Below are 27,030 nucleotides of genomic sequence, written 5' to 3'. Positions count from 1 at the left end.
TCCCTGTGGGACCAGGAGTCTGGTGAGGGGCTACATTAAGGGATGGACCCTCTGTGGCTGGGGGTGATAAACCCTGCTCAACTGTCATTGTTAGCAGTGACCTGGAATGGAGGGAAGGACACATGAGTTCTAGAACCCTCACAAACATCAGACAGACAGACGGAGCACTCACCATGTTCTAGAACCATCACAACATCAGGCAGACAGAACACTCACCATGTTCTAGAGAGTCATTTAACAGACTCTCTGATCCAGAGAGACTTACAGTAGGGAGTCATTTAACAGACTCTCTGATCCAGAGAGACTTACAGTAGGGAGTCATTTAACAGACTCTCTGATCCAGAGAGACTTACAGTAGGGAGTCATTTAACAGACTCTCTGATCCAGAGAGACTTACAGTAGGGAGTCATTAAACAGACTCTCTGATCAGAGAGACTTACAGTAGGGAGTCATTAACAGACTCTCTGATCCAGGAGACTTACAGTAGGGAGTCATTTAATAGACTCTCTATCCAGAGAGACTTACAGTAGGAGAGTCATTTAACAGACTCTCTGATCCAGAGAGACTTAGAGTAGAGAGTCATTTAACAGACTCTCTGATCCAGAGAGACTTACAGTAGGGAGTCATTTAACAGACTCTCTGATCCAGAAGAGACTTCCAGTAGAGTGAGAGTCATTTAACAGACTGGTTTCCTGTTTGACCGTGTTGGTCAGTAAACAGTTCCCTGGTTTCCTGTTGGACCGTGTCAGTAAACACAGTTCCCTGGTTTCCTGTTTGACCGTGTCAGTGTAAACACTGTCCCCTGGGTTCCTGTTTGACCGTGTCAGTAAACACTGTTCCCTGGTTTCTGTTTGCCAGTGTCTGTAAACACTGTTCCCTGGTTTCCTGTTTCCCTGGTTTCCTGTTTGACCGTGTCAGTAAACACTGTTCCCTGGTTCCTGTATCCCTGGTTTCCTGTTTGACCGTGTCTGTAAACACAGTTCCCTGGTTTCCTGTTTGACCGTGTCAGTAAACACTGTCCCGTGGTTTCCTGTTTGACCGTGTCTGTAAACACTGTTCCATGGTTCCCTGTTTGACCGTGTCAGTAAACACTGTCCCTGGTTTCCTGTTTGACCGTGTCTTACCTGAAGTATGTTGAAGGCGCTGAACAGAGCGGGGACAGGGGAGCACCGCCGGGAGTCTACCACGACTGTCAACCCTAGGGAACGCACCTCCTTCCTGTAACACACAGGATATGACATCAGAGACAGAGACTCAGGCCACAACAGTAAGCTCTTCAGCACTGTTCAAGCTATCAGAACCGTAGTGTCAGGAGCTATCAGAACCGTAGTGTCAGGAGCTATCAGAACCGTAGTGTCAGAACCGTAGTGTCAGGAGCTATCAGAACCGTAGTGTCAGGAGCTATCAGAACCGTAGTGTCAGGAGCTATCAGAACCATAGTGTCAGGAGATATCAGAACCATAGTGTCAGGAGCTATCAGAACCGTAGTGTCAGAACCGTAGTGTCAGGAGCTATCAGAACCGTAGTGTCAGAACCGTAGTGTCAGGAGATATCAGAACCATAGTGTCAGGAGCTATCAGAACCATAGTGTCAGGAGCTATCAGAACCGTAGTGTCAGAACCGTAGTGTCAGGAGATATCAGAACCATAGTGTCAGGAGCTATCAGAACCATAGTGTCAGGAGCTATCAGAACCGTAGTGTCAGGAGCTGTCAGAACCGTAGTGTCAGGAGCTATCAGAACCATAGTGTCAGGAGATATCAGAACCATAGTGTCAGGAGCTGTCAGAACCGTAGTGTCAGAACCGTAGTGTCAGGAGATATCAGAACCATAGTGTCAGGAGATATCAGAACCATAGTGTCAGGAGATATCAGAACCATAGTGTCAGGAGCTGTCAGAACCGTAGTGTCAGGAGCTATCAGAACCGTAGTGTCAGGAGATATCAGAACCATAGTGTCAGGAGCTGTCAGAACCGTAGTGTCAGGAGCTATCAGAACCGTAGTGTCAGGAGCTGTCAGAACCGTAGTGTCAGGAGCTATCAGAACCGTAGTGTCAGGAGCTATCAGAACCATAGTGTCAGGAGCTATCAGAACCGTAGTGTCAGGAGCTATCAGAACCATAGTGTCAGGAGCTATCAGAACCATAGTGTCAGGAGCTATCAGAACTGTAGTGTCAGGAGCTATCAGAACCGTAGTGTCAGGAGCTATCAGAACCATAGTGTCAGGGAGAAAGTAAAAACCAGTAGGACGGTGAAACACGAGGGCCTGAGTTGAAGTCTACACCCCTAACCTACCGGTCTGTCTGTCTGATCAGATCTGTCTGTCTGTCTGTCTGTCTGATCAGATCTGTCTGTGTGTGTAACAGTACCTGAGCATTGTGTAGTAGTAGACCAGGATTCTGACCAGTTCTCCACAGTCACAGCTGGGGTTCAACCAGCCGGTGTTCCTCGTGGTCACGGTCACCAGGGCTCGACCCCCCTATCTCTTGTTCCTGAGACAAACACACAAACAGGACGTCTAGCGCGTGGTAGAAACTGGTCTCAGATCGTGTTTTTACCAGTGACACAGCTAGTCACATCAAGACAGAATCACTGTGGTAGAAACTGGTCTCAGATCAGATCGTATTTTTACCAGCTAGTCATATCAAGACAGAATCACTGTGGTAGAAACTGGTCTCAGATCAGATCAGACAGAATCCCTGGTTGGATCCAGCCTGGTTGGACATGACATATAACATCTTGTGTGTTTCCAGAGATGTGGGCTGTTCTACTCACCAGGCAGACAGAGCACCCCAGAACTGAGGACAGCAGCATTGATGTTGTGGGCCTCTGTCAGTGTCTGGGACTTAGGAAAGACTGAAGACTGGGAGCACTGGCTGGACTGGGAGTAGAACCTGGTTAACTGGGATGGGGACTGGGTTAACTGGCTAGACTGGGAGTAGGACCTGGTTAACTGGGCTGGGGACTGGGTTAACTGGGCTGGGGACTGGGTTAGCTGGGCTGGGGCCTGGGTTAACTGGCTGGACTGGGAGTAGGACCTGGTTAACTGGGCTGGGGACTGGGTTAACTGGCTGGACTGGGAGTAGGACCTGGTTAACTGGGCTGGGGACTGGGTTAACTGGGCTGGGGACGGGGTTAACTGGGCTGGGGACTGGTGTAGCTGGGGTGAGGGAGGTGGAGGGTCGTGAAACATCACTGCTGGGCTCCGTTGTAGTTCTGGGTCTCTGTGGTTAGTTTCAGTGGATGGCTTGTCCATGGAACAGGATTTTAACACAGGTTCCTCTGGCTGAATGGGGCCTGGATGGAGAAAGAGAGAAGAGACAGAGAGAGAGAGAGAGACAGAGAGAGAGATAGAGAGAGAGAGAGAAAGAGAGAGACAGAGAGAGAGAGAGAGAGAGAGAGAGAGAGAGAGAGAGAGAGAGAGAGAGAGAGAGAGAGAGAGAGAGAGAGAGAGAGAGAGAGAGAGAGACAGAGAGAGAGAGAGAGAGAGAGAGAGAGAGAGAGAGAGAGAGAGAGAGAGACAGAGAGAGAGAGAGAGAGAGAGAGAGAGAGAGACAGAGAGAGAGAGAGAGACAGAGAGAGAGATAGAGAGAGAGAGAGAGAGAGAGAGAGACAGAGAGAGAGAGAGAGAGAGAGAGAGAGAGACAGAGAGAGAGAGAGAGAGAGAGAGAGACAGAGAGAGCAGTGAGAGAGAGAGAGAGAGAGAGAGAGAGAGAGACAGAGAGAGAGAGAGAGAGAGAGAGAGAGAGAGAGAGAGAGAGAGACAGAGAGAGAGAGAGAGAGAGAGAGAGGAGAGACAGAGAGAGAGAGAGAGAGAGACAGAGAGAGAGAGAGAGAGAGACAGACAGAGAGAGACAGAGAGACAGAACAGAGAGAGAGAGAGAGAGACAGAGACAGAGAGAGAGAGAGAGAGGATAGACAACTAGTCACTGACTGCCATGGAACACAACTCTTATAAACCTTTTACAGATATAAATCAAGCAAGACATAAACACACTAAACCTCTATCGTCTCTCCATTACAACACACTAAACCTCTATCGTCTCTCCATTACAACACACTAAACCTCTATCGTCTCTCCATTACAACACACTAAACCTCTATCGTCTCTCCATTACAACACACTAAACCTCTATCGTCTCTCCATTACAACACACTGAACCTCTATCGTCTCTCCATTACAACACACTAAACCTCTATCGTCTCTCCATTACAACACACTGAACCTCTATCGTCTCTCCATTACAACACACTAAACCTCTATCGTCTCTCCATTACAACACACTAAACCTCTATCGTCTCTCCATTACAACACACTAAACCTCTATCGTCTCTCCATTACAACACACTAAACCTCTATCGTCTCTCCATTACAACACACTAAACCTCTATCGTCTCTCCATTACAACACACTAAACCTCTATCGTCTCTCCATTACAACACACTAAACCTCTATCGTCTCTCCATTACAACACACTAAACCTCTATCGTCTCTCCATTACAACACACTAAACCTCTATCGTCTCTCCATTACAACACACTAAACCTCTATCGTCTCTCCATTACAACACACTAAACCTCTATCGTCTCTCCATTACAACACACTAAACCTCTATCGTCTCTCCATTACAACACACTAAACCTCTATCGTCTCTCCATTACAACACACTAAACCTCTATCGTCTCTTCATTACAACACACTAAACCTCTATCATCTCCTACAGTGAGATCAGATCAGTCTCTCCATTACAACACACTAAACCTCTATCGTCTCCTACAGTGAGATCAGATCAGTCTCTCCATTACAACACACTAAACCTCTATCGTCTCCTACAGTCAGATCAGATCAGTCTCTCCATTACAACACACTAAACCTCTATCGCCTCCTACAGAGAGATCAGATCAGTCTCTCCATTACAACACACTAAACCTCTATCGTCTCCTACAGTGAGATCAGATCAGTCTCTCCATTACAACACACTAAACCTCTATCGTCTCCTACTGTGAGATCAGATCAGTCTCTCCATTACAACACACTAAACCTCTATCGTCTCCTACTGTGAGATCAGATCAGTCTCTCCATTACAACACACTAAACCTCTATCGCCTCCTACAGTGAGATCAGATCAGTCTCTCCATTACAACACACTAAACCTCTATCGTCTCCTACAGTGAGATCAGATCAGTCTCTCCATTACAACACACTAAACCTCTATCGTCTCCTACAGTGAGATCAGATCAGTCTCTCCATTACAACACACTAAACCTCTATCGTCTCCTACAGTGAGATCAGATCAGTCTCTCCATTACAACACACTAAACCTCTATCGTCTCCTACAGTGAGATCAGATCAGTCTCTCCATTACAACACACTAAACCTCTATCGTCTCCTACAGTCAGATCAGATCAGTCTCTCCATTACAACACACTAAACCTCTATCGCCTCCTACAGTCAGATCAGATCAGTCTCTCCATTACAACACACTAAACCTCTATCGTCTCCTACAGTGAGATCAGATCAGATCAGTCTCTCCATTACAACACACTAAACCTCTATCGTCTCCTACAGTGAGATCAGATCAGTCTCTCCATTACAACACACTAAACCTCTATCGTCTCCTACAGTGAGATCAGATCAGTCTCTCCATTACAACACACTAAACCTCTATCGTCTCCTACAGTGAGATCAGATCAGTCTCTCCATTACAACACACTAAACCTCTATCGTCTCCTACAGTGAGATCAGATCAGTCTCTCCATTACAACACACTAAACCTCTATCGCTCCCTACAGTGAGATCAGATCAGTCTCTCCATTACAACACACTAAACCTCTAATCGTCTCCTACAGTGAGATCAGATCAGTCTCTCCCATTACAACACTAAACCTCTATCGTCTCCTACAGTGAGATCAGATCAGTCTCTCCATTACAACACACTAAACCTCTATCGTCTCCTACAGTGAGATCAGATCAGTCTCTCCATTACAACACACTAAACCTCTATCGTTCCTACAGTGAGAATTCAGTCAGTCTCTCCTTACAAACACACTAAACCTCTATCGTCTCCTACAGTGAGAATTCAGATCAGCGTCTCCATTACAACACACTAAACCTCTATCGTCTCCTACAGTGAGATCAGATCAGTCTCCTCTCCATTACAACACACTAACCTCTATCGTCTCCTACAGTGAGATCAGACAGTCTCTCCATTACAACACACTAAACCTCTATCGTCTCCTACAGTGAGATCAGATCAGTCTCTCCATTATAACACCACTAAACCTCTATCGTCTCCTACAGTGAGATCAGATCAGTCTCTCCATTAACAACACACTAAACCTCTATCGTCTCCTACAGTGAGATCAGATCAGTCCTCTCCATTACAACACACTAAACCTCTATCGTCTCCTACAGTGAGATCAGATCAGTCTCTCCATTACAACCACTAAACCTCTATCGTCTCCTACAGTGAGATCAGATCAGTCCTCTCCATTACAACACACTAAACCTCTATCGTCTCCTACAGTGAGATCAGATCAGTCATCTCTCCATTACAACACACTAAACCTCTATCGTCTCCTACAAGTGAGATCAGATCAGTCTCTCCCATTACACACACTAAACCTCTATCGTCTCCTACAGTGAGATTCAGATCAGTCTCCTCCATTACAACACACTAAACCTCTATCGTCTCCTACATTGAGATCAGATATCAGTCTCTCCATTACAAACACCTAAACCTCTATCGTCTCCTACAGTGAGATCACAGTCTCTCATTACAACACACTAAACCTCTATCGTCTCTACAGTGAGATCAGATCAGTCTCTCATTACAACACACTAAACCTCTATCGTCTCCTACAGTGAGATCAGATAGTCTCTCCATTACAACACACTAAACCTCTATCGTCTCCTACAGTGAGATCAGATCAGTCTCTCCATTACAACACACTAAACCTCTATCGTCTCCTACAGTGAGATCAGATCAGTCTCTCCATTACACACACACTAAACCTCTATCGTCTCCTACATGAGATCAGATCAGTCTCTCTCCATTACAACACACTAAACCCTCTATCGTCTCCTACAGTGAGATCAGATCAGTCTCCTCCATTACAACCAACACTAAACCTCTATCGCTCCTACAGTGAGATCAGATCAGTCTCTCCATTACAACACACTAAACCTCTATCGTCTCCTACATGTGAGATCAGATCAGATCAGTCTCTCCATTACCAACACACTAACCTCTATCGTCTCCTACAGTGAGATCAGATCAGTCTCTCCATTACAACACACTAAACCTCTACTCGTCTCCCTACAGTGAGATCAGATCAGTCCTCTCCATTACAACACACTAAACCTCTAATCGTCTCCTACAGTGAGATCAGATCAGTCTCTCCATTACAACACACTAAACCTCTATCGCCTCCTACAGTGAGATCAGATCAGTCTCTCCATTACAACACACTAAACCTCTATCGTCCTCCTACAGTGAGATCAGATCAGTCTCTCATTACAACACACTAAACCTCTATCGCTCCCTACAGTGAGATCAGATCAGTCTCTCTCCATTACAACACACTAAACCTCTATCGTCTCCTACAGTGAGATCAGATCAGTCTCTTCCTTACAACACACTAAACCTCTATCGCCTCCTACAGTGAGATCAGATCAGTCTCTCCATTACAACACACTAAACCTCTATCGTCTCCTACAGTGAGATCAGATCAGTCTCTCCATTACAACACACTAAACCTCTATCGTCTCTACAGTGAGATCAGATCGTCTCGCCATTACAACACACTAAAACCTCTATCGCCTCCTACAGTGAGATCAGATCAGTCTCTCCATTACAACACACTAAACCTCTATCGTCTCCTACAGTGAGATCAGATCAGTCTCTCCATTACAACACACTAAACCTCTATCGGCCTCCTACATTGAATCAGATCAAGATCAGTCTCTTCATTCCATTACATACCCACATAAACCTCTATCGTCCTCCTACAGGTGAGATCCATCAGTCCTCTCCATTAAACCACACTAAACCTCTATCGTCTCCTAACTGTGAGGATCAGATCAGTCTCTCCATTACAGACACATCTATACCTCTATCGTCCTCCTAACAGTGTAGGTCAGATCAGTCTCTCCATTACAACACACTAAACCTCCTATCCGTCATCCCTACAGTGAGAATCAGATCAAGTCCTCCTCCATTACACACACACTAAACCTACCTCTATCACCTCCTACAGTGAGATCAGATCAGTCTCTTCCATTACAACACAATAAACACTCTATCGCCTCCTACCCGTGAGATCAGATCAGTCCTCTTCCATTACAACACACTAACCTCTATCGTCTCCTACAGTAGATCAGATCAGATCAGTCTCTCCATTACAACACACTAAACCTCTATCAGTCCATCTCTACAGTGAGATCAGATCAGTCTCTTCATTACAACACACTAAACCCTATCTATCGTCTCCTACAGTGGAGATCAGATCATCTCTCCATTACAACACACTAAACCTCTATCGTCTCCTACAGTGAGATCAGATCAGTCTCTCATTACAACACCACTAAACCTCTATCGTCTCCTACAGTGAGATCAGCATCAGGTCTCTCATTACAACACACTAAACCTCTATCGTCTCCTACAGTGAGATCAGATCAGTCTCTCCATTACCAACACACTAAACTCTATCGTCTCCTACAGTGAGATCAATCAGTCTCTCCATTACAAACACTAAACCTCTATCGTCTCCTACAGTGAGATCAGATCCAGCTCTCCATTACAACACACTAAACCCTATCGTCCCCTACAGTCAGATCAGCTCAGTCTCTCCATTACAACCCACTAAACCTCTATCGCCTCCTACAGTGAGATCAGATCAGTCTCTCCATTACAACACACTAAACCTCTATCGTCTCCTACAGTGAGATCAGATCAGTCAGTCTCTCCATTACAACACACTAAACCTCTATCGCCTCCTACAGTGAGATCAGATCAGATCAGTCTCTCCATTACAACACACACTAAACCTCTAATCGTCCTCCTACAGTGAGATCAGATCAGTCTCTCCATTACAACACACTAAACCTCTATCGTCTCCTACAGTGAGATCAGATCAAGTCTCTCCCATTACAACACACTAAACCTCTATCGTCTCCTACAGTGAGATCAGATCAGTCTCTCCATTACAACACACTAAACCTCTATCGGCTCCTAGCAGTGAGATCAGATCGTCTCTCCATTACAACACACTAAAACCTCTATCGCCTCCTACAGTGAGATCAGATCAGTCTCTCCATTACAAACACACTAAACCTCTTATCGTCCTCCTACAGTAGATCAGATCAGTCCTCTCCATTACAACACACTAAACCTCTATCGTCTCCTACAGTGAGATCAGATCAGTCTCTCCATTACAACACACTAAACCTCTATCGTCTCCTACTGTGAGATAGATCAGTCTCTCCATTACAACACACTAAACCTCTATCGTCTCCTACAGTGAGATCAGATCAGTCTCTCCATTACAACACACTAAACCTCTAATCGTCTCCTACAGTGAGATCAGATCAGTCTCTCCATTACACACACTAAACCTCTATCGTCTCCTACAGTGAGATCAGATCAGTCTCTCCATTACAACACACTAAACCTCTATCGTCTCCTACAGTGAGATCAGATCAGTCTCTCCATTACAACACACTAAACCTCTATCGTCTCCTACAGTGAGATCAGATCAGATCAGTCTCCATTACAACACACTAAACCTCTATCGTCTCCTACAGTGAGATCAGATCCAGTCTCTCCATTACAACACACTAAACCTCTATCGTCTCCTACAGTGAGATCAGATCCTCCTTACAACACACTAACCTCTATCGCCTCCTACAGTGAGATCAGATCAGTCTCTCCATTACAACACACTAAACCTCTATCGTCTCCTACAGTGAGATCAGATCAGTCTCTCATTACAACACACTAAACCTCTATCGTCTCCTACAGTGAGATCAGATCAGTCTCTCCATTACAACACACTAAACCTCTATCGTCTCCTACAGTGAGATCAGATCAGTCTCTCCATTACAACACACTAAACCTCTATCGTCTCCTACAGTGAGATCAGATCAGTCTCTCCATTACAACACACTAAACCTCTATCGTCTCCTACAGTGAGATCAGATCAGTCTCTCCATTACAACACACTAAACCTCTATCGTCTCCTAAGTTGAGATCAGATCAGTCTCTCCATTACAACACACTAAACCTCTATCGCCTCCTACAGTGAGATCAGATCAGTCTCTCCATTACAACACACTAAACCTCTATCGCCTCCTACAGTCAGATCAGATCAGTCTCTCCATTACCACACACTAAACTCTATCGTCTCCTACAGTGAGATCAGATCAGTCTCTCCATTACAACACACTAAACCTCTATCGTCTCCTACAGTGAGATCAGATCAGTCTCTCATTACAACACACTAAACCTCTATCGGTCACGAGTCTCTCCATTACAACCAACTAAAACCTCTATCGCCTACCTACAAGTCAGAGGCGATCGTGCTCTCCATATAAACAACACACTAACCCTATCGTCTCCTACAGTGAGATCAGAGCAGTCTCCTCCATTACAAAACACTAAACCTCTACTGTCTCCTACAGTGAGATTCAGAGTCAGTCTCTCCATTACAACACACATAAACTCTATCTTTCTCCTACAGTCAGATCAGATCAGTCTCTCCATTACACACACGTAAACTCTATCGTCTCCTACAAGCTGCGAGATCAAGATCAGTCTCTCCATTACCAACACACTAAACCTCTATCGTCTCCTACAGTCAGAATCAGATCAGTCTCTCCATTACAACACACTAAACCTCTATCGTCTCCTACAGGTTGAGATCCGGAATTCCAGTTCTCTCCATTACAACACACTAAACCTCTATCGTCTCCTACAGTGAGATCAGATCAGTCTCTCCATTACAACACACTAAACCTCTATCGTCTCCTACAGTGAGATCAGATCAGTCTCTCCATTACAACACACTAAACCTCTATCGTCTCCTACTGTGAGATCAGATCAGTCTCTCCATTACAACACACCTAACCTCTATCGTCTCCTACAGTCAGATCAGATCAGTCTCTCCATTACAACACACTAAACCTCTATCGTCTCCTACAGTGAGATCAGATCAGTCTCTCCATTACAACACACTAAACCTCTATCGTCTCCTACAGTGAGATCAGATCAGTCTCTCCATTACAACACACTAAACCTCTATCGTCTCCTACAGTGAAGATCAGATCAGTCTCTCCATTACAACACACTAAACCTCTATCGTCTCCTACAGTGAGATCAGATCAGTCTCTCCATTACAACACACTAAACCTCTATCGTCTCCTACAGTGAGATCAGATCAGTCTCTCCATTACAACACACTAAACCTCTATCGTCTCCTACAGTGAGATCAGATCAGTCTCTCCATTACAACACACTAAACCTCTATCGTCTCCTACAGTGAGATCAGATCAGTCTCTCCATTACAACACACTAAACCTCTATCGTCTCCTACAGTGAGATCAGATCAGTCTCTCCATTACAACACACTAAACCTCTATCGTCTCCTACAGTGAGATCAGATCAGTCTCTCCATTACAACACACTAAACCTCTATCGCCTCCTACAGTGGAGATCAGATCAGTCTCTCCATTACAACACACTAAACCTCTATCGCCTCCTACAGTGAGATCAGATCAGATCAGTCTCTCCATTACAAACACACTAAACCTCTATCGTCTCCTACAGTGAGATCAGATCAGTCTCTCCATTACAACACACTAAACCTCTATCGTCTCCTACAGTGAGATCAGATCAGTCTCTCCATTACAACACACTAAACCTCTATCGTCTCCTACAGTGAGATCAGATCAGTCTCTTCCATACAACACACTAAACCTCTATCGTCTCCTACAGTCGATCGATCAGTCTCTCCATTACAAACACAGCTAAACCCTCTATCGTCTCCTACAGTGAGATCAGATCCAGTCTCGCATTACAACCACACTAAACCTCTATCGTCTCCTACAGTGGAAGATCAGATCAGTCTCTCCATTACAACACACTAAACTCTATCGTCTCCTACTGTGAGATCAGATCAAGTCTCTCCATTACAACACACTAAACCTCTATCGTCTCCTACAGTGAGATCAGATCAGTCTCTCCATTACAACACACTAAACCTCTATCGTCTCCTACAGTGAGATCAGATCAGTCTCTCCATTACAACACACTAAACCTCTATCGTCTCCTACAGTGAGATCAGATCAGTCTCTCCATTACAACACACTAAACCTCTATCGTCTCCTACAGTGAGATCAGATCAGTCTCTCCATTACAACACACTAAACCTCTATCGTCTCCTACAGTGAGATCAGATCAGTCTCTCCATTACAACACACTAAACCTCTATCGTCTCCTACAGTGAGATCAGATCAGTCTCTCCATTACAACACACTAAACCTCTATCGTCTCCTACAGTGAGATCAGATCAGTCTCTCCATTACAACACACTAAACCTCTATCGTCTCCTACAGTGAGATCAGATCAGTCTCTCCATTACAACACACTAAACCTCTATCGTCTCCTACAGTGAGATCAGATCAGTCTCTCCATTACAACACACTAAACCTCTATCGTCTCCTACAGTGAGATCAGATCAGTCTCTCCATTACAACACACTAAACCTCTATCGTCTCCTACAGTGAGATCAGATCAGTCTCTCCATTACAACACACTAAACCTCTATCGTCTCCTACAGTGAGATCAGATCAGTCTCTCCATTACAACACACTAAACCTCTATCGCCTCCTACAGTGAGATCAGATCAGTCTCTCCATTACAACACACTAAACCTCTATCGTCTCCTACAGTGAGATCAGATCAGTCTCTCCATTACAACACACTAAACCTCTATCGTCTCCTACAGTGAGATCAGATCAGATCAGTCTCTCCATTACAACACACTAAACCTCTATCGTCTCCTACAGTGAGATCAGATCAGTCTCTCCATTACAACACACTAAACCTCTATCGTCTCCTACAGTGAGATCAGATCAGTCTCTCCATTACAACACACTAAACCTCTATCGTCTCCTACAGTGAGATCAGATCAGTCTCTCCATTACAACACACTAAACCTCTATCGTCTCCTACAGTGAGATCAGATCAGTCTCTCCATTACAACACACTAAACCTCTATCGTCTCCTACTGTGAGATCAGATCAGTCTCTCCATTACAACACACTAAACCTCTATCGTCTCCTACAGTGAGATCAGATCAGTCCTCTCCATTACAACACACTAAACCTCTATCGTCTCCTACAGTGAGATCAGATCAGTCTCTCCATTACAACACACTAAACCTCTATCGTCTCCTACAGTGAGATCAGATCAGTCTCTCCATTACAACACACTAAACCTCTATCGTCTCCTACAGTGAGATCAGATCAGTCTCTCCATTACAACACACTAAACCTCTATCGTCTCCTACAGTGAGATTCAGATCAGTCTCTCTCCATTACAACACACTAAACCTCTATCGTCTCCTACAGTGAGATCAGATCAGTCTCTCCATTACAACACACTAAACCTCTATCGTCTCCTACAGTGAGATCAGATCAGTCTCTCCATTACAACACACTAAACCTCTATCGTCTCCTACAGTGAGATCAGATCAGTCTCTCCATTACAACACACTAAACCTCTATCGTCTCCTACAGTGAGATCAGATCAGTCTCTCCATTACAACACACTAAACCTCTATCGTCTCCTACAGTGAGATCAGATCAGTCTCTCCATTACAACACACTAAACCTCTATCGTCCTCCTACAGTGAGATCAGATCAGTCTCTCCATTACAACACACTAAACCTCTATCGTCTCCTACAGTGAGATCAGATCAGTCTCTCCATTACAACACACTAAACCTCTATCGTCCTCCTACAGTGAGATCAGATCAGTCTCTCCATTACAACACACTAAACCTCTATCGTCTCCTACAGTGAGATCAGATCAGTCTCTCCATTACAACACACTAAACCTCTATCGTCTCCTACAGTGAGATCAGATCAGTCTCTCCATTACAACACACTAAACCTCTATCGTCTCCTACAGTGAGATCAGATCAGTCTCTCCATTACAACACACTAAACCTCTATCGTCTCCTACAGTGAGATCAGATCAGTCTCTCCATTACAACACACTAAACCTCTATCGTCTCCTACAGTGAGATCAGATCAGTCTCTCCATTACAACACACTAAACCTCTATCGTCTCCTACAGTGAGATCAGATCAGTCTCTCCATTACAACACACTAAACCTCTATCGTCTCCTACAGTGAGATCAGATCAGTCTCTCCATTACAACACACTAAACCTCTATCGTCTCCTACAGTGAGATCAGATCAGTCTCTCCATTACAACACACTAAACCTCTATCGTCTCCTACAGTGAGATCAGATCAGTCTCTCCATTACAACACACTAAACCTCTATCGTCTCCTACAGTGAGATCAGATCAGTCTCTCCATTACAACACACTAAACCTCTATCGTCTCCTACAGTGAGATCAGATCAGTCTCTCCATTACAACACACTAAACCTCTATCGTCTCCTACAGTGAGATCAGATCAGTCTCTCCATTACAACACACTAAACCTCTATCGTCTCCTACAGTGAGATCAGATCAGTCTCTCCATTACAACACACTAAACCTCTATCGTCTCCTACAGTGAGATCAGATCAGTCTCTCCATTACAACACACTAAACCTCTATCGTCCTCCTACAGTGAGATCAGATCAGTCTCTCCATTACAACACACTAAACCTCTATCGTCTCCTACAGTGAGATCAGATCAGTCTCTCCATTACAACACACTAAACCTCTATCGTCTCCTACAGTGAGATCAGATCAGTCTCTCCATTACAACACACTAAACCTCTATCGTCTCCTACAGTGAGATCAGATCAGTCTCTCCATTACAACACACTAAACCTCTATCGTCTCCTACAGTGAGATCAGATCAGTCTCTCCATTACAACACACTAAACCTCTATCGTCTCCTACAGTGAGATCAGATCAGTCTCTCCATTACAACACACTAAACCTCTATCGTCTCCTACAGTGAGATCAGATCAGTCTCTCCATTACAACACACTAAACCTCTATCGCCTCCTACAGTGAGATCAGATCAGTCTCTCCATTACAACACACTAAACCTCTATCGTCTCCTACAGTCGAGATCAGATCAGTCTCCTCCATTACAACACACTAAACCTCTATCGTCTCCTACAGTGAGATCAGATCAGTCTCTCCATTACAACACACTAAACCTCTATCGTCTCCTACAGTGAGATCAGATCAGTCTCTCCATTACAACACACTAAACCTCTATCGTCTCCTACAGTGAGATCAGATCAGTCTCTCCATTACAACACACTAAACCTCTATCGTCTCCTACAGTGAGATCAGATCAGTCTCTCCATTACAACACACTAAACCTCTATCGTCTCCTACAGTGAGATCAGATCAGTCTCTCCATTACAACACACTAAACCTCTATCGTCTCCTACGTGAGATCAGATCAGTCTCTCCATTACAACACACTAAACCTCTATCGGCTCCTACAGTGAGATCAGATCAGTCTCTCCATTACAACACACTAAACCTCTATCGTCTCCTACAGTGAGATCAGATCAGTCTCTCATTACAACACACTAAACCTCTATCGTCTCCTACAGTGAGATCAGATCAGTCTCTCCATTACAACACACTAAACCTCTATCGTCTCCTACAGTGAGATCAGATCAGATCAGTCTCTCCATTACAACACACTAAACCTCTATCGTCTCCTACAGTGAGATCAGATCAGTCTCTCCATTACAACACACTAAACCTCTATCGTCTCCTACAGTGAGATCAGATCAGTCTCTCCATTACAACACACTAAACCTCTATCGTCTCCTACAGTGCAGATCAGATCAGTCTCTCCATTACAACACACTAAACCTCTATCGTCTCCTACAGTGAGATCAGATCAGTCTCTCCATTACAACACACTAAACCTCTATCGTCTCCTACAGTCAGATCAGATCAGTCTCTCCATTACAACACACTAAACCTCTATCGTCTCCTACAGTGAGATCAGATCAGTCTCTCCATTACAACACACTAAACCTCTATCGTCTCCTACAGTGAGATCAGATCAGTCTCTCCATTACAACACACTAAACCTCTATCGTCTCCTACAGTGAGATCAGATCAGTCTCTCCATTACAACACACTAAACCTCTATCGTCTCCTACAGTGAGATCAGATCAGTCTCTCCATTACAACACACTAAACCTCTATCGTCTCCTACAGTGAGATCAGATCAGTCTCTCCATTACAACACACTAAACCTCTATCGTCTCCTACAGTGAGATCAGATCAGTCTCTCCATTACAACACACTAAACCTCTATCGTCTCCTACAGTGAGATCAGATCAGTCTCTCCATTACAACACACTAAACCTCTATCGTCTCCTACAGTGAGATCAGATCAGTCTCTCCATTACAACACACTAAACCTCTATCGTCTCCTACAGTGAGATCAGATCAGTCTCTCCATTACAACACACTAAACCTCTATCGTCTCCTACAGTGAGATCAGATCAGTCTCTCCATTACAACACACTAAACCTCTATCGTCTCCTACAGTGAGATCAGATCAGTCTCTCCATTACAACACACTAAACCTCTATCGTCCTCCTACAGTGAGATCAGATCAGTCTCTCCATTACAACACACTAAACCTCTATCGTCTCCTACAGTGAGATCAGATCAGTCTCTCCATTACAACACACTAAACCTCTATCGTCTCCTACAGTGAGATCAGATCAGTCTCTCCATTACAACACACTAAACCTCTATCGTCTCCTACAGTGAGATCAGATCAGTCTCTCCATTACAACACACTAAACCTCTATCGTCTCCTACAGTCAGATCAGATCAGTCTCTCCATTACAACACACTAAACCTCTATCGTCTCCTACAGTGAGATCAGATCAGTCTCTCCATTACAACACACTAAACCTCTATCGTCTCCTACAGTGAGATCAGATCAGTCTCTCCATTACAACACACTAAACCTCTATCGTCTCCTACAGTGAGATCAGATCAGTCTCTCCATTACAACACACTAAACCTCTATCGTCTCCTACAGTGAGATCAGATCAGTCTCTCCATTACAACACACTAAACCTCTATCGTCTCCTACAGTGAGATCAGATCAGTCTCTCCATTACAACACACTAAACCTCTATCGTCTCCTACAGTGAGATCAGATCAGTCTCTCCATTACAACACACTAAACCTCTATCGTCTCCTACAGTGAGATCAGATCAGTCTCTCCATTACAACACACTAAACCTCTATCGTCTCCTACAGTGAGATCAGATCAGTCTCTCCATTACAACACACTAAACCTCTATCGTCTCCTACAGTGAGATCAGATCAGTCTCTCCATTACAACACACTAAACCTCTATCGTCTCCTACAGTGAGATCAGATCAGTCTCTCCATTACAACACACTAAACCTCTATCGTCTCCTACAGTGAGATCAGATCAGTCTCTCCATTACAACACACTAAACCTCTATCGTCTCCTACAGTGAGATCAGATCAGTCTCTCCATTACAACACACTAAACCTCTATCGTCTCCTACAGTGAGATCAGATCAGTCTCTCCATTACAACACACTAAACCTCTATCGTCTCCTACAGTGAGATCAGATCAGTCTCTCCATTACAACACACTAAACCTCTATCGTCTCCTACAGTGAGATCAGATCAGTCTCTCCATTACAACACACTAAACCTCTATCGTCTCCTACAGTGAGATCAGATCAGTCTCTCCATTACAACACACTAAACCTCTATCGTCTCCTACAGTGAGATCAGATCAGTCTCTTCCATTACAACACACTAAACCTCTATCGTCCTCCTACAGTGAGATCAGATCAGTCTCTCCATTACAACACACTAAACCTCTATCGTCTCCTACAGTGAGATCAGATCAGTCTCTCCATTACAACACACTAAACCTCTATCGTCTCCTACAGTGAGATCAGATCAGTCTCTCCATTACAACACACTAAACCTCTATCGTCTCCTACAGTGAGATCAGATCAGTCTCTCCATTACAACACACTAAACCTCTATCGTCTCCTACAGTGAGATCAGATCAGTCTCTCCATTACAACACACTAAACCTCTATCGTCTCCTACAGTGAGATCAGATCAGTCTCTCCATTACAACACACTAAACCTCTATCGTCTCCTACAGTGAGATCAGATCAGTCTCTCCATTACAACACACTAAACCTCTATCGTCTCCTACAGTGAGATCAGATCAGTCTCTCCATTACAACACACTAAACCTCTATCGTCTCCTACAGTGAGATCAGATCAGTCTCTCCATTACAACACACTAAACCTCTATCGTCTCCTACAGTGAGATCAGATCAGTCTCTCCATTACAACACACTAAACCTCTATCGTCTCCTACAGTGAGATCAGATCAGATCAGTCTCTCCATTACAACACACTAAACCTCTATCGTCTCCTACAGTGAGATCAGATCAGTCTCTCCATTACAACACACTAACCTCTATCGTCTCCTACAGTGAGATCAGATCAGTCTCTCCATTACAACACACTAAACCTCTATCGTCTCCTACAGTGAGATCAGATCAGTCTCTCCATTACAACACACTAAACCTCTATCGTCTCCTACAGTGAGATCAGATCAGTCTCTCCATTACAACACACTAAACCTCTATCGTCTCCTACAGTCGAGATCAGATCAGTCTCTCCATTACAACACACTAAACCTCTATCGTCTCCTACAGTGAGATCAGATCAGTCTCTCCATTACAACACACTAAACCTCTATCGTCTCCTACAGTGAGATCAGATCAGTCTCTCCATTACAACACACTAAACCTCTATCGTCTCCTACAGTGAGATCAGATCAGTCTCTCCATTACAACACACTAAACCTCTATCGTCTCCTACAGTGAGATCAGATCAGTCTCTCCATTACAACACACTAAACCTCTATCGTCTCCTACAGTGAGATCAGATCAGTCTCTCCATTACAACACACTAAACCTCTATCGTCTCCTACAGTGAGATCAGATCAGTCTCTCCATTACCAACACACTAAACCTCTATCGTCTCCTACAGTGAGATCAGATCAGTCTCTCCATTACAACACACTAAACCTCTATCGTCTCCTACAGTGAGATCAGATCAGTCTCTCCATTACAACACACTAAACCTCTATCGTCTCCTACAGTGAGATCAGATATCAGTCTCTCCATTACAACACACTAAACCTCTATCGTCTCCTACAGTGAGATCAGATCAGTCTCTCCATTACAACACACTAAACCTCTATCGTCCTCCTACAGTGAGATCAGATCCAGTCTCTCCATTACAACACACTAAACCTCTATCGTCTCCTACAGTGAGATCAGATCAGTCTCTCCATTACAACACACTAAACCTCTATCGTCTCCTACAGTGAGACTCAGATCAGTCTCTCCATTACAACACACTAAACCTCTATCGTCTCCTACAGTCAGATCAGATCAGTCTCTCCATTACAACACACTAAACCTCTATCGCCTCCTACAGTGAGATCAGATCAGTCTCTCCATACAACACACTAAACCTCTATCGCCTCCTACAGTGAGATCAGATCAGTCTCTCCATTACAACACACTAAACCTCTATCGTCTCCTACAGTGAGATCAGATCAGTCTCTCCATTACAACACACTAAACCTCTATCGTCTCCTACAGTGAGATCAGATCAGTCTCTCCATTACAACACACTAAACCTCTATCGTCTCCTACAGTGAGATCAGATCAGTCTCTCCATTACAACACACTAAACCTCTATCGTCTCCTACAGTGAGATCAGATCAGATCAGTCTCTCCATTACAACACACTAAACCTCTATCGTCTCCTACAGTGAGATCAGATCAGTCTCTCCATTACAACACACTAAACCTCTATCGTCTCCTACAGTGAGATCAGATCAGTCTCTCCATTACAACACACTAAACCTCTATCGTCTCCTACAGTGAGATCAGATCAGTCTCTCCATTACAACACACTAAACCTCTATCGTCTCCTACAGTGAGATCAGATCAGTCTCTCCATTACAACACACTAAACCTCTATCGTCCTCCTACAGTGAGATCAGATCAGTCTCTCCATTACAACACACTAAACCTCTATCGTCTCCTACAGTGAGATCAGATCAGTCTCTCCATTACAACACACTAAACCTCTATCGTCTCCTACAGTGAGATCAGATCAGTCTCTCCATTACAACACACTAAACCTCTATCGTCTCCTACAGTGAGATCAGATCAGTCTCTCCATTACAACACACTAAACCTCTATCGTCTCCTACAGTGAGATCAGATCAGTCTCTCCATTACAACACACTAAACCTCTATCGTCTCCTACAGTGAGATCAGATCAGTCTCTCCATTACAACACACTAAACCTCTATCGTCTCCTACAGTGAGATCAGATCAGTCTCTCCATTACAACACACTAAACCTCTATCGTCTCCTACAGTGAGATCAGATCAGTCTCTCCATTACAACACACTAAACCTCTATCGTCTCCTACAGTGAGATCAGATCAGTCTCTCCATTACAACACACTAAACCTCTATCGTCTCCTACATGTGAGATCAGATCAGTCTCTCCATTACAACACACTAAACCTCTATCGCCTCCTACAGTGAGATCAGATCAGTCTCTCATTACAACACACTAAACCTCTATCGTCTCCTACAGTGAGATCAGATCAGTCTCTCCATTACAACACACTAAACCTCTATCGTCTCCTACAGTGAGATCAGATCAGTCTCTCCATTACAACACACTAAACCTCTATCGTCTCCTACAGTGAGATCAGATCAGTCTCTCCATTACAACACACTAAACCTCTATCGTCTCCTACAGTGAGATCAGATCAGTCTCTCCATTACAACACACTAAACCTCTATCGTCTCCTACAGTGAGATCAGATCAGTCTCTCCATTACAACACACTAAACCTCTATCGTCTCCTACAGTGAGATCAGATCAGTCTCTCCATTACAACACACTAAACCTCTATCGTCTCCTACAGTCAGATCAGATCAGTCTCTCCATTACAACACACTAAACCTCTATCGTCTCCTACAGTGAGATCAGATCAGTCTCTCCATTACAACACACTAAACCTCTATCGTCTCCTACAGTGAGATCAGATCAGTCTCTCCATTACAACACACTAAACCTCTATCGTCTCCTACAGTGAGATCAGATCAGTCTCTCCATTACAACACACTAAACCTCTATCGTCTCCTACAGTGAGATCAGATCAGTCTCTCCATTACAACACACTAAACCTCTATCGTCTCCTACAGTGAGATCAGATCAGTCTCTCCATTACAACACACTAAACCTCTATCGTCTCCTACAGTGAGATCAGATCAGTCTCTCCATTACAACACACTAAACCTCTATCGTCTCCTACAGTGAGATCAGATCAGTCTCTCCATTACAACACACTAAACCTCTATCGTCTCCTACAGTGAGATCAGATCAGTCTCTCCATTACAACACACTAAACCTCTATCGTCTCCTACAGTGAGATCAGATCAGTCTCTCCATTACAACACACTAAACCTCTATCGTCTCCTACAGTGAGATCAGATCAGTCTCTCCATTACAACACACTAAACCTCTATCGTCTCCTACAGTGAGATCAGATCAGTCTCTCCATTACAACACACTAAACCTCTATCGTCTCCTACAGTGAGATCAGATCAGTCTCTCCATTACAACACACTAAACCTCTATCGTCTCCTACATGTGAGATCAGATCAGATCAGTCTCTCCATTACAACACACTAAACCTCTATCGTCTCCTACAGTGAGATCAGATCAGATCAGTCTCTCCATTACAACACACTAAACCTCTATCGTCCTCCTACAGTGAGATCAGATCAGTCTCTCCATTACAACACACTAAACCTCTATCGTCTCCTACAGTGAGATCAGATCAGTCTCTCCATTACAACACACTAAACCTCTATCGTCTCCTACAGTGAGATCAGATCAGTCTCTCCATTACAACACACTAAACCTCTATCGTCTCCTACAGTGAGATCAGATCAGTCTCTCCATTACAACACACTAAACCTCTATCGTCTCCTACAGTGAGATCAGATCAGTCTCTCCATTACAACACACTAAACCTCTATCGTCTCCTACAGTGAGATCAGATCAGTCTCTCCATTACAACACACTAAACCTCTATCGTCTCCTACAGTGAGATCAGATCAGTCTCTCCATTACAACACACTAAACCTCTATCGTCTCCTACAGTGAGATCAGATCAGTCTCTCCATTACAACACACTAAACCTCTATCGTCTCCTACAGTGAGATCAGATCAGTCTCTCCATTACAACACACTAAACCTCTATCGTCTCCTACAGTGAGATCAGATCAGTCTCTCCATTACAACACACTAAACCTCTATCGTCTCCTACAGTGAGATCAGATCAGTCTCTCCATTACAACACACTAAACCTCTATCGTCTCCTACAGTGAGATCAGATCAGTCTCTCCATTACAACACACTAAACCTCTATCGTCTCCTACAGTGAGATCAGATCAGTCTCTCCATTACAACACACTAAACCTCTATCGTCTCCTACAGTGAGATCAGATCAGTCTCTCCATTACAACACACTAAACCTCTATCGTCTCCTACAGTGAGATCAGATCAGTCTCTCCATTACAACACACTAAACCTCTATCGTCTCCTACAGTGAGATCAGATCAGATCAGTCTCTCCATTACAACACACTAAACCTCTATCGTCTCCTACAGTGAGATCAGATCAGTCTCTCCATTACAACACACTAAACCTCTATCGTCTCCTACAGTGAGATCAGATCAGTCTCTCCATTACAACACACTAAACCTCTATCGTCTCCTACAGTGAGATCAGATCAGTCTCTCCATTACAACACACTAAACCTCTATCGTCTCCTACAGTGAGATCAGATCAGTCTCTCCATTACAACACACTAAACCTCTATCGTCTCCTACAGTGAGATCAGATCAGTCTCTCCATTACAACACACTAAACCTCTATCGTCTCCTACAGTGAGATCAGATCAGTCTCTCCATTACAACACACTAAACCTCTATCGTCTCCTACAGTGAGATCAGATCAGTCTCTCCATTACAACACACTAAACCTCTATCGTCTCCTACAGTGAGATCAGATCAGTCTCTCCATTACAACACACTAAACCTCTATCGTCTCCTACAGTGAGATCAGATCAGTCTCTCCATTACAACACACTAAACCTCTATCGTCTCCTACAGTGAGATCAGATCAGTCTCTCCATTACAACACACTAAACCTCTATCGTCTCCTACAGTGAGATCAGATCAGTCTCTCCATTACAACACACTAAACCTCTATCGTCTCCTACAGTGAGATCAGATCAGTCTCTCATTACAACACACTAAACCTCTATCGTCTCCTACAGTGAGATCAGATCAGTCTCTCCATTACAACACACTAAACCTCTATCGTCTCCTACAGTGAGATCAGATCAGTCTCTCCATTACAACACACTAAACCTCTATCGTCTCCTACAGTGAGATCAGATCAGTCTCTCCATTACAACACACTAAACCTCTATCGTCTCCTACAGTGAGATCAGATCAGTCTCTCCATTACAACACACTAAACCTCTATCGTCTCCTACTGTGAGATCAGATCAGATCAGTCTCTCCATTACAACACACTAAACCTCTATCGCCTCCTACTGTGAGATCAGATCAGATCAGTCTCTCCATTACAACACACTAAACCTCTATCGTCTCCTACAGTGAGATCAGATCAGTCTCTCCATTACAACACACTAAACCTCTATCGCCTCCTACAGTGAGATCAGATCAGTCTCTCCATTACAACACACTAAACCTCTATCGTCTCCTACAGTGAGATCAGATCAGTCTCTCCATTACAACACACTAAACCTCTATCGTCTCCTACAGTCAGATCAGATCAGTCTCTCCATTACAACACACTAAACCTCTATCGTCTCCTACAGTGAGATCAGATCAGTCTCTCCATTACAACACACTAAACCTCTATCGTCTCCTACAGTGAGATCAGATCAGTCTCTCCATTACAACACACTAAACCTCTATCGTCTCCTACAGTCAGATCAGATCAGTCTCTCCATTACAACACACTAAACCTCTATCGTCTCCTACAGTCAGATCAGATCAGTCTCTCCATTACAACACACTAAACCTCTATCGTCTCCTACAGTGAGATCAGATCAGTCTCTCCATTACAACACACTAAACCTCTATCGTCTCCTACAGTGAGATCAGATCAGTCTCTCCATTACAACACACTAAACCTCTATCGTCTCCTACAGTCAGATCAGATCAGTCTCTCCATTACAACACACTAAACCTCTATCGTCCTCCTACAGTGAGATCAGATCAGTCTCTCCATTACAACACACTAAACCTCTATCGTCTCCTACAGTGAGATCAGATCAGTCTCTCCATTACAACACACTAAACCTCTATTCGCCTCCTACAGTGAGATCAGATCAGTCTCTCCATTACAACACACTAAACCTCTATCGCCTCCTACAGTGAGATCAGATCAGTCTCTCCATTACAACACACTAAACCTCTATCGCCTCCTACAGTGCAGATCAGATCAGTCTCTCCATTACAACACACTAAACCTCTATCGTCTCCTACAGTGAGATCAGATCAGATCAGTCTCTCCATTACAACACACTAAACCTCTATCGTCTCCTACAGTGAGATCAGATCAGATCAGTCTCTCCATTACAACACACTAAACCTCTATCGTCTCCTACTGTGAGATCAGATCAGATCAGTCTCTCCATTACAACACACTAAACCTCTATCGTCTCCTACAGTGAGATCAGATCAGTCTCTCCATTACAACACACTAAACCTCTATCGTCTCCTACAGTGAGATCAGATCAGTCTCTCCATTACAACACACTAAACCTCGATCGTCTCCTACAGTGAGATCAGATCAGTCTCTCCATTACAACACACTAAACCTCTATCGTCTCCTACAGTGAGATCAGATCAGTCTCTCCATTACAACACACTAAACCTCTATCGTCTCCTACAGTGAGATCAGATCAGTCTCTCCATTACAACACACTAAACCTCGATCGTCTCCTACAGTCAGATCAGATCAGTCTCTCCATTACAACACACTAAACCTCTATCGTCTCCTACAGTGAGATCAGATCAGTCTCTCCATTACAACACACTAAACCTCTATCGTCTCCTACAGTGAGATCAGATCAGTCTCTCCATTACAACACACTAAACCTCTATCGTCTCCTACAGTGAGATCAGATCAGTCTCTCCATTACAACACACTAAACCTCTATCGTCTCCTACAGTGAGATCAGATCAGTCTCTCCATTACAACACACTAAACCTCTATCATCTCCTACAGTGAGATCAGATCAGTCTCTCCATTACAACACACTAAACCTCTATCGTCTCCTACAGTGAGATCAGATCAGTCTCTCCATTACAACACACTAAACCTCTATCGTCTCCTACAGTGAGATCAGATCAGTCTCTCCATTACAACACACTAAACCTCTATCGTCTCCTACAGTGAGATCAGATCAGTCTCTCCATTACAACACACTAAACCTCTATCGTCTCCTACAGTGAGATCAGATCAGTCTCTCCATTACAACACACTAAACCTCTATCGTCTCCTACTGTGAGATCAGATCAGTCTCTCCATTACAACACACTAAACCTCTATCGTCTCCTACTGTGAGATCAGATCAGTCTCTCCATTACAACACACTAAACCTCTATCGTCTCCTACAGTGAGATCAGATCAGCCTCTTCATTACAACACACTAAACCTCTATCGTCTCCTACAGTGAGATCAGTTCAGTCTCTCCATTACAACACACTAAACCTCTATCGTCTCCTACAGTGAGATAAGATCAGTCTCTCCATTACAACACACTAAACCTCTATCGTCTCCTACAGTCAGATCAGATCAGATCAGTCTCTCCATTACAACACACTAAACCTCTATCGCCTCCTACAGTGAGATCAGATCAGTCTCTCCATTACAACACACTAAACCTCTATCGTCTCCTACAGTGAGATCAGATCAGTCTGTCCATTACAACACACTAAACCTCTATCGTCTCCTACAGTGAGATCAGATCAGTCTCTCCATTACAACACACTAAACCTCTATCGTCTCCTACAGTCAGATCAGATCAGTCTCTCCATTACAACACACTAAACCTCTATCGTCTCCTACAGTGAGATCAGATCAGTCTCTCCATTACAACACACTAAACCTCTATCGTCTCCTACAGTGAGATCAGATCAGATCAGTCTCTCCATTACAACACACTAAACCTCTATCGTCTCCTACAGTGAGATCAGATCAGATCAGTCTCTCCATTACAACACACTAAACCTCTATCGTCTCCTACAGTGAGATCAGATCAGATCAGTCTCTCCATTACAACACACTAAACCTCTATCGTCTCCTACAGTGAGATCAGATCAGTCTCTCCATTACAACACACTGCACCTCTATCGTCTCCTACAGTGAGATCAGATCAGTCTCTCCATTACAACACACTGCACCTATATCGTCTCCTACAGTGAGATCAGATCAGTCTCTCCATTACAACACACTAAACCTCTATCGTCTCCTACAGTGAGATCAGATCAGTCTCTTCATTACAACACACTAAACCTCTATCGTCTCCTACAGTGAGATCAGATCAGTCTCTCCATTACAACACACTAAACCT

The 27,030-nt window shown here is 43.9% G+C and overlaps 1 protein-coding gene across 1 annotated transcript in view; it reads right to left on the bottom strand.

Annotated features, from left to right (window-relative positions):
• Positions 1–1,113: 1,113 nt before the first annotated feature.
• LOC109878266 (sialidase) overlaps positions 1,114–27,030 on the bottom strand; it is an 81,861-nt gene continuing 55,944 nt past the window's right edge. Inside the window, exons 8-10 of the mRNA XM_031822106.1 lie at positions 2,772–3,293; positions 2,366–2,488; positions 1,114–1,218 (exon numbers count right to left, since the gene is read on the bottom strand). Of these exons, the coding sequence (XP_031677966.1) occupies positions 2,457–2,488; positions 2,772–3,293 (554 nt within the window). The 3' untranslated portion in view covers positions 1,114–1,218; positions 2,366–2,456. The remainder of the gene's footprint in view (positions 1,219–2,365; positions 2,489–2,771; positions 3,294–27,030) is intronic.

The sequence above is a fragment of the Oncorhynchus kisutch genome, unplaced genomic scaffold (assembly GCF_002021735.2).
Source record: "Oncorhynchus kisutch isolate 150728-3 unplaced genomic scaffold, Okis_V2 scaffold4069, whole genome shotgun sequence".
NCBI lineage: Eukaryota > Metazoa > Chordata > Actinopteri > Salmoniformes > Salmonidae > Oncorhynchus > Oncorhynchus kisutch.
Note: the sequence above shows the minus strand (reverse complement) of the source record. Positions and strands in the feature narration are given on the sequence as shown.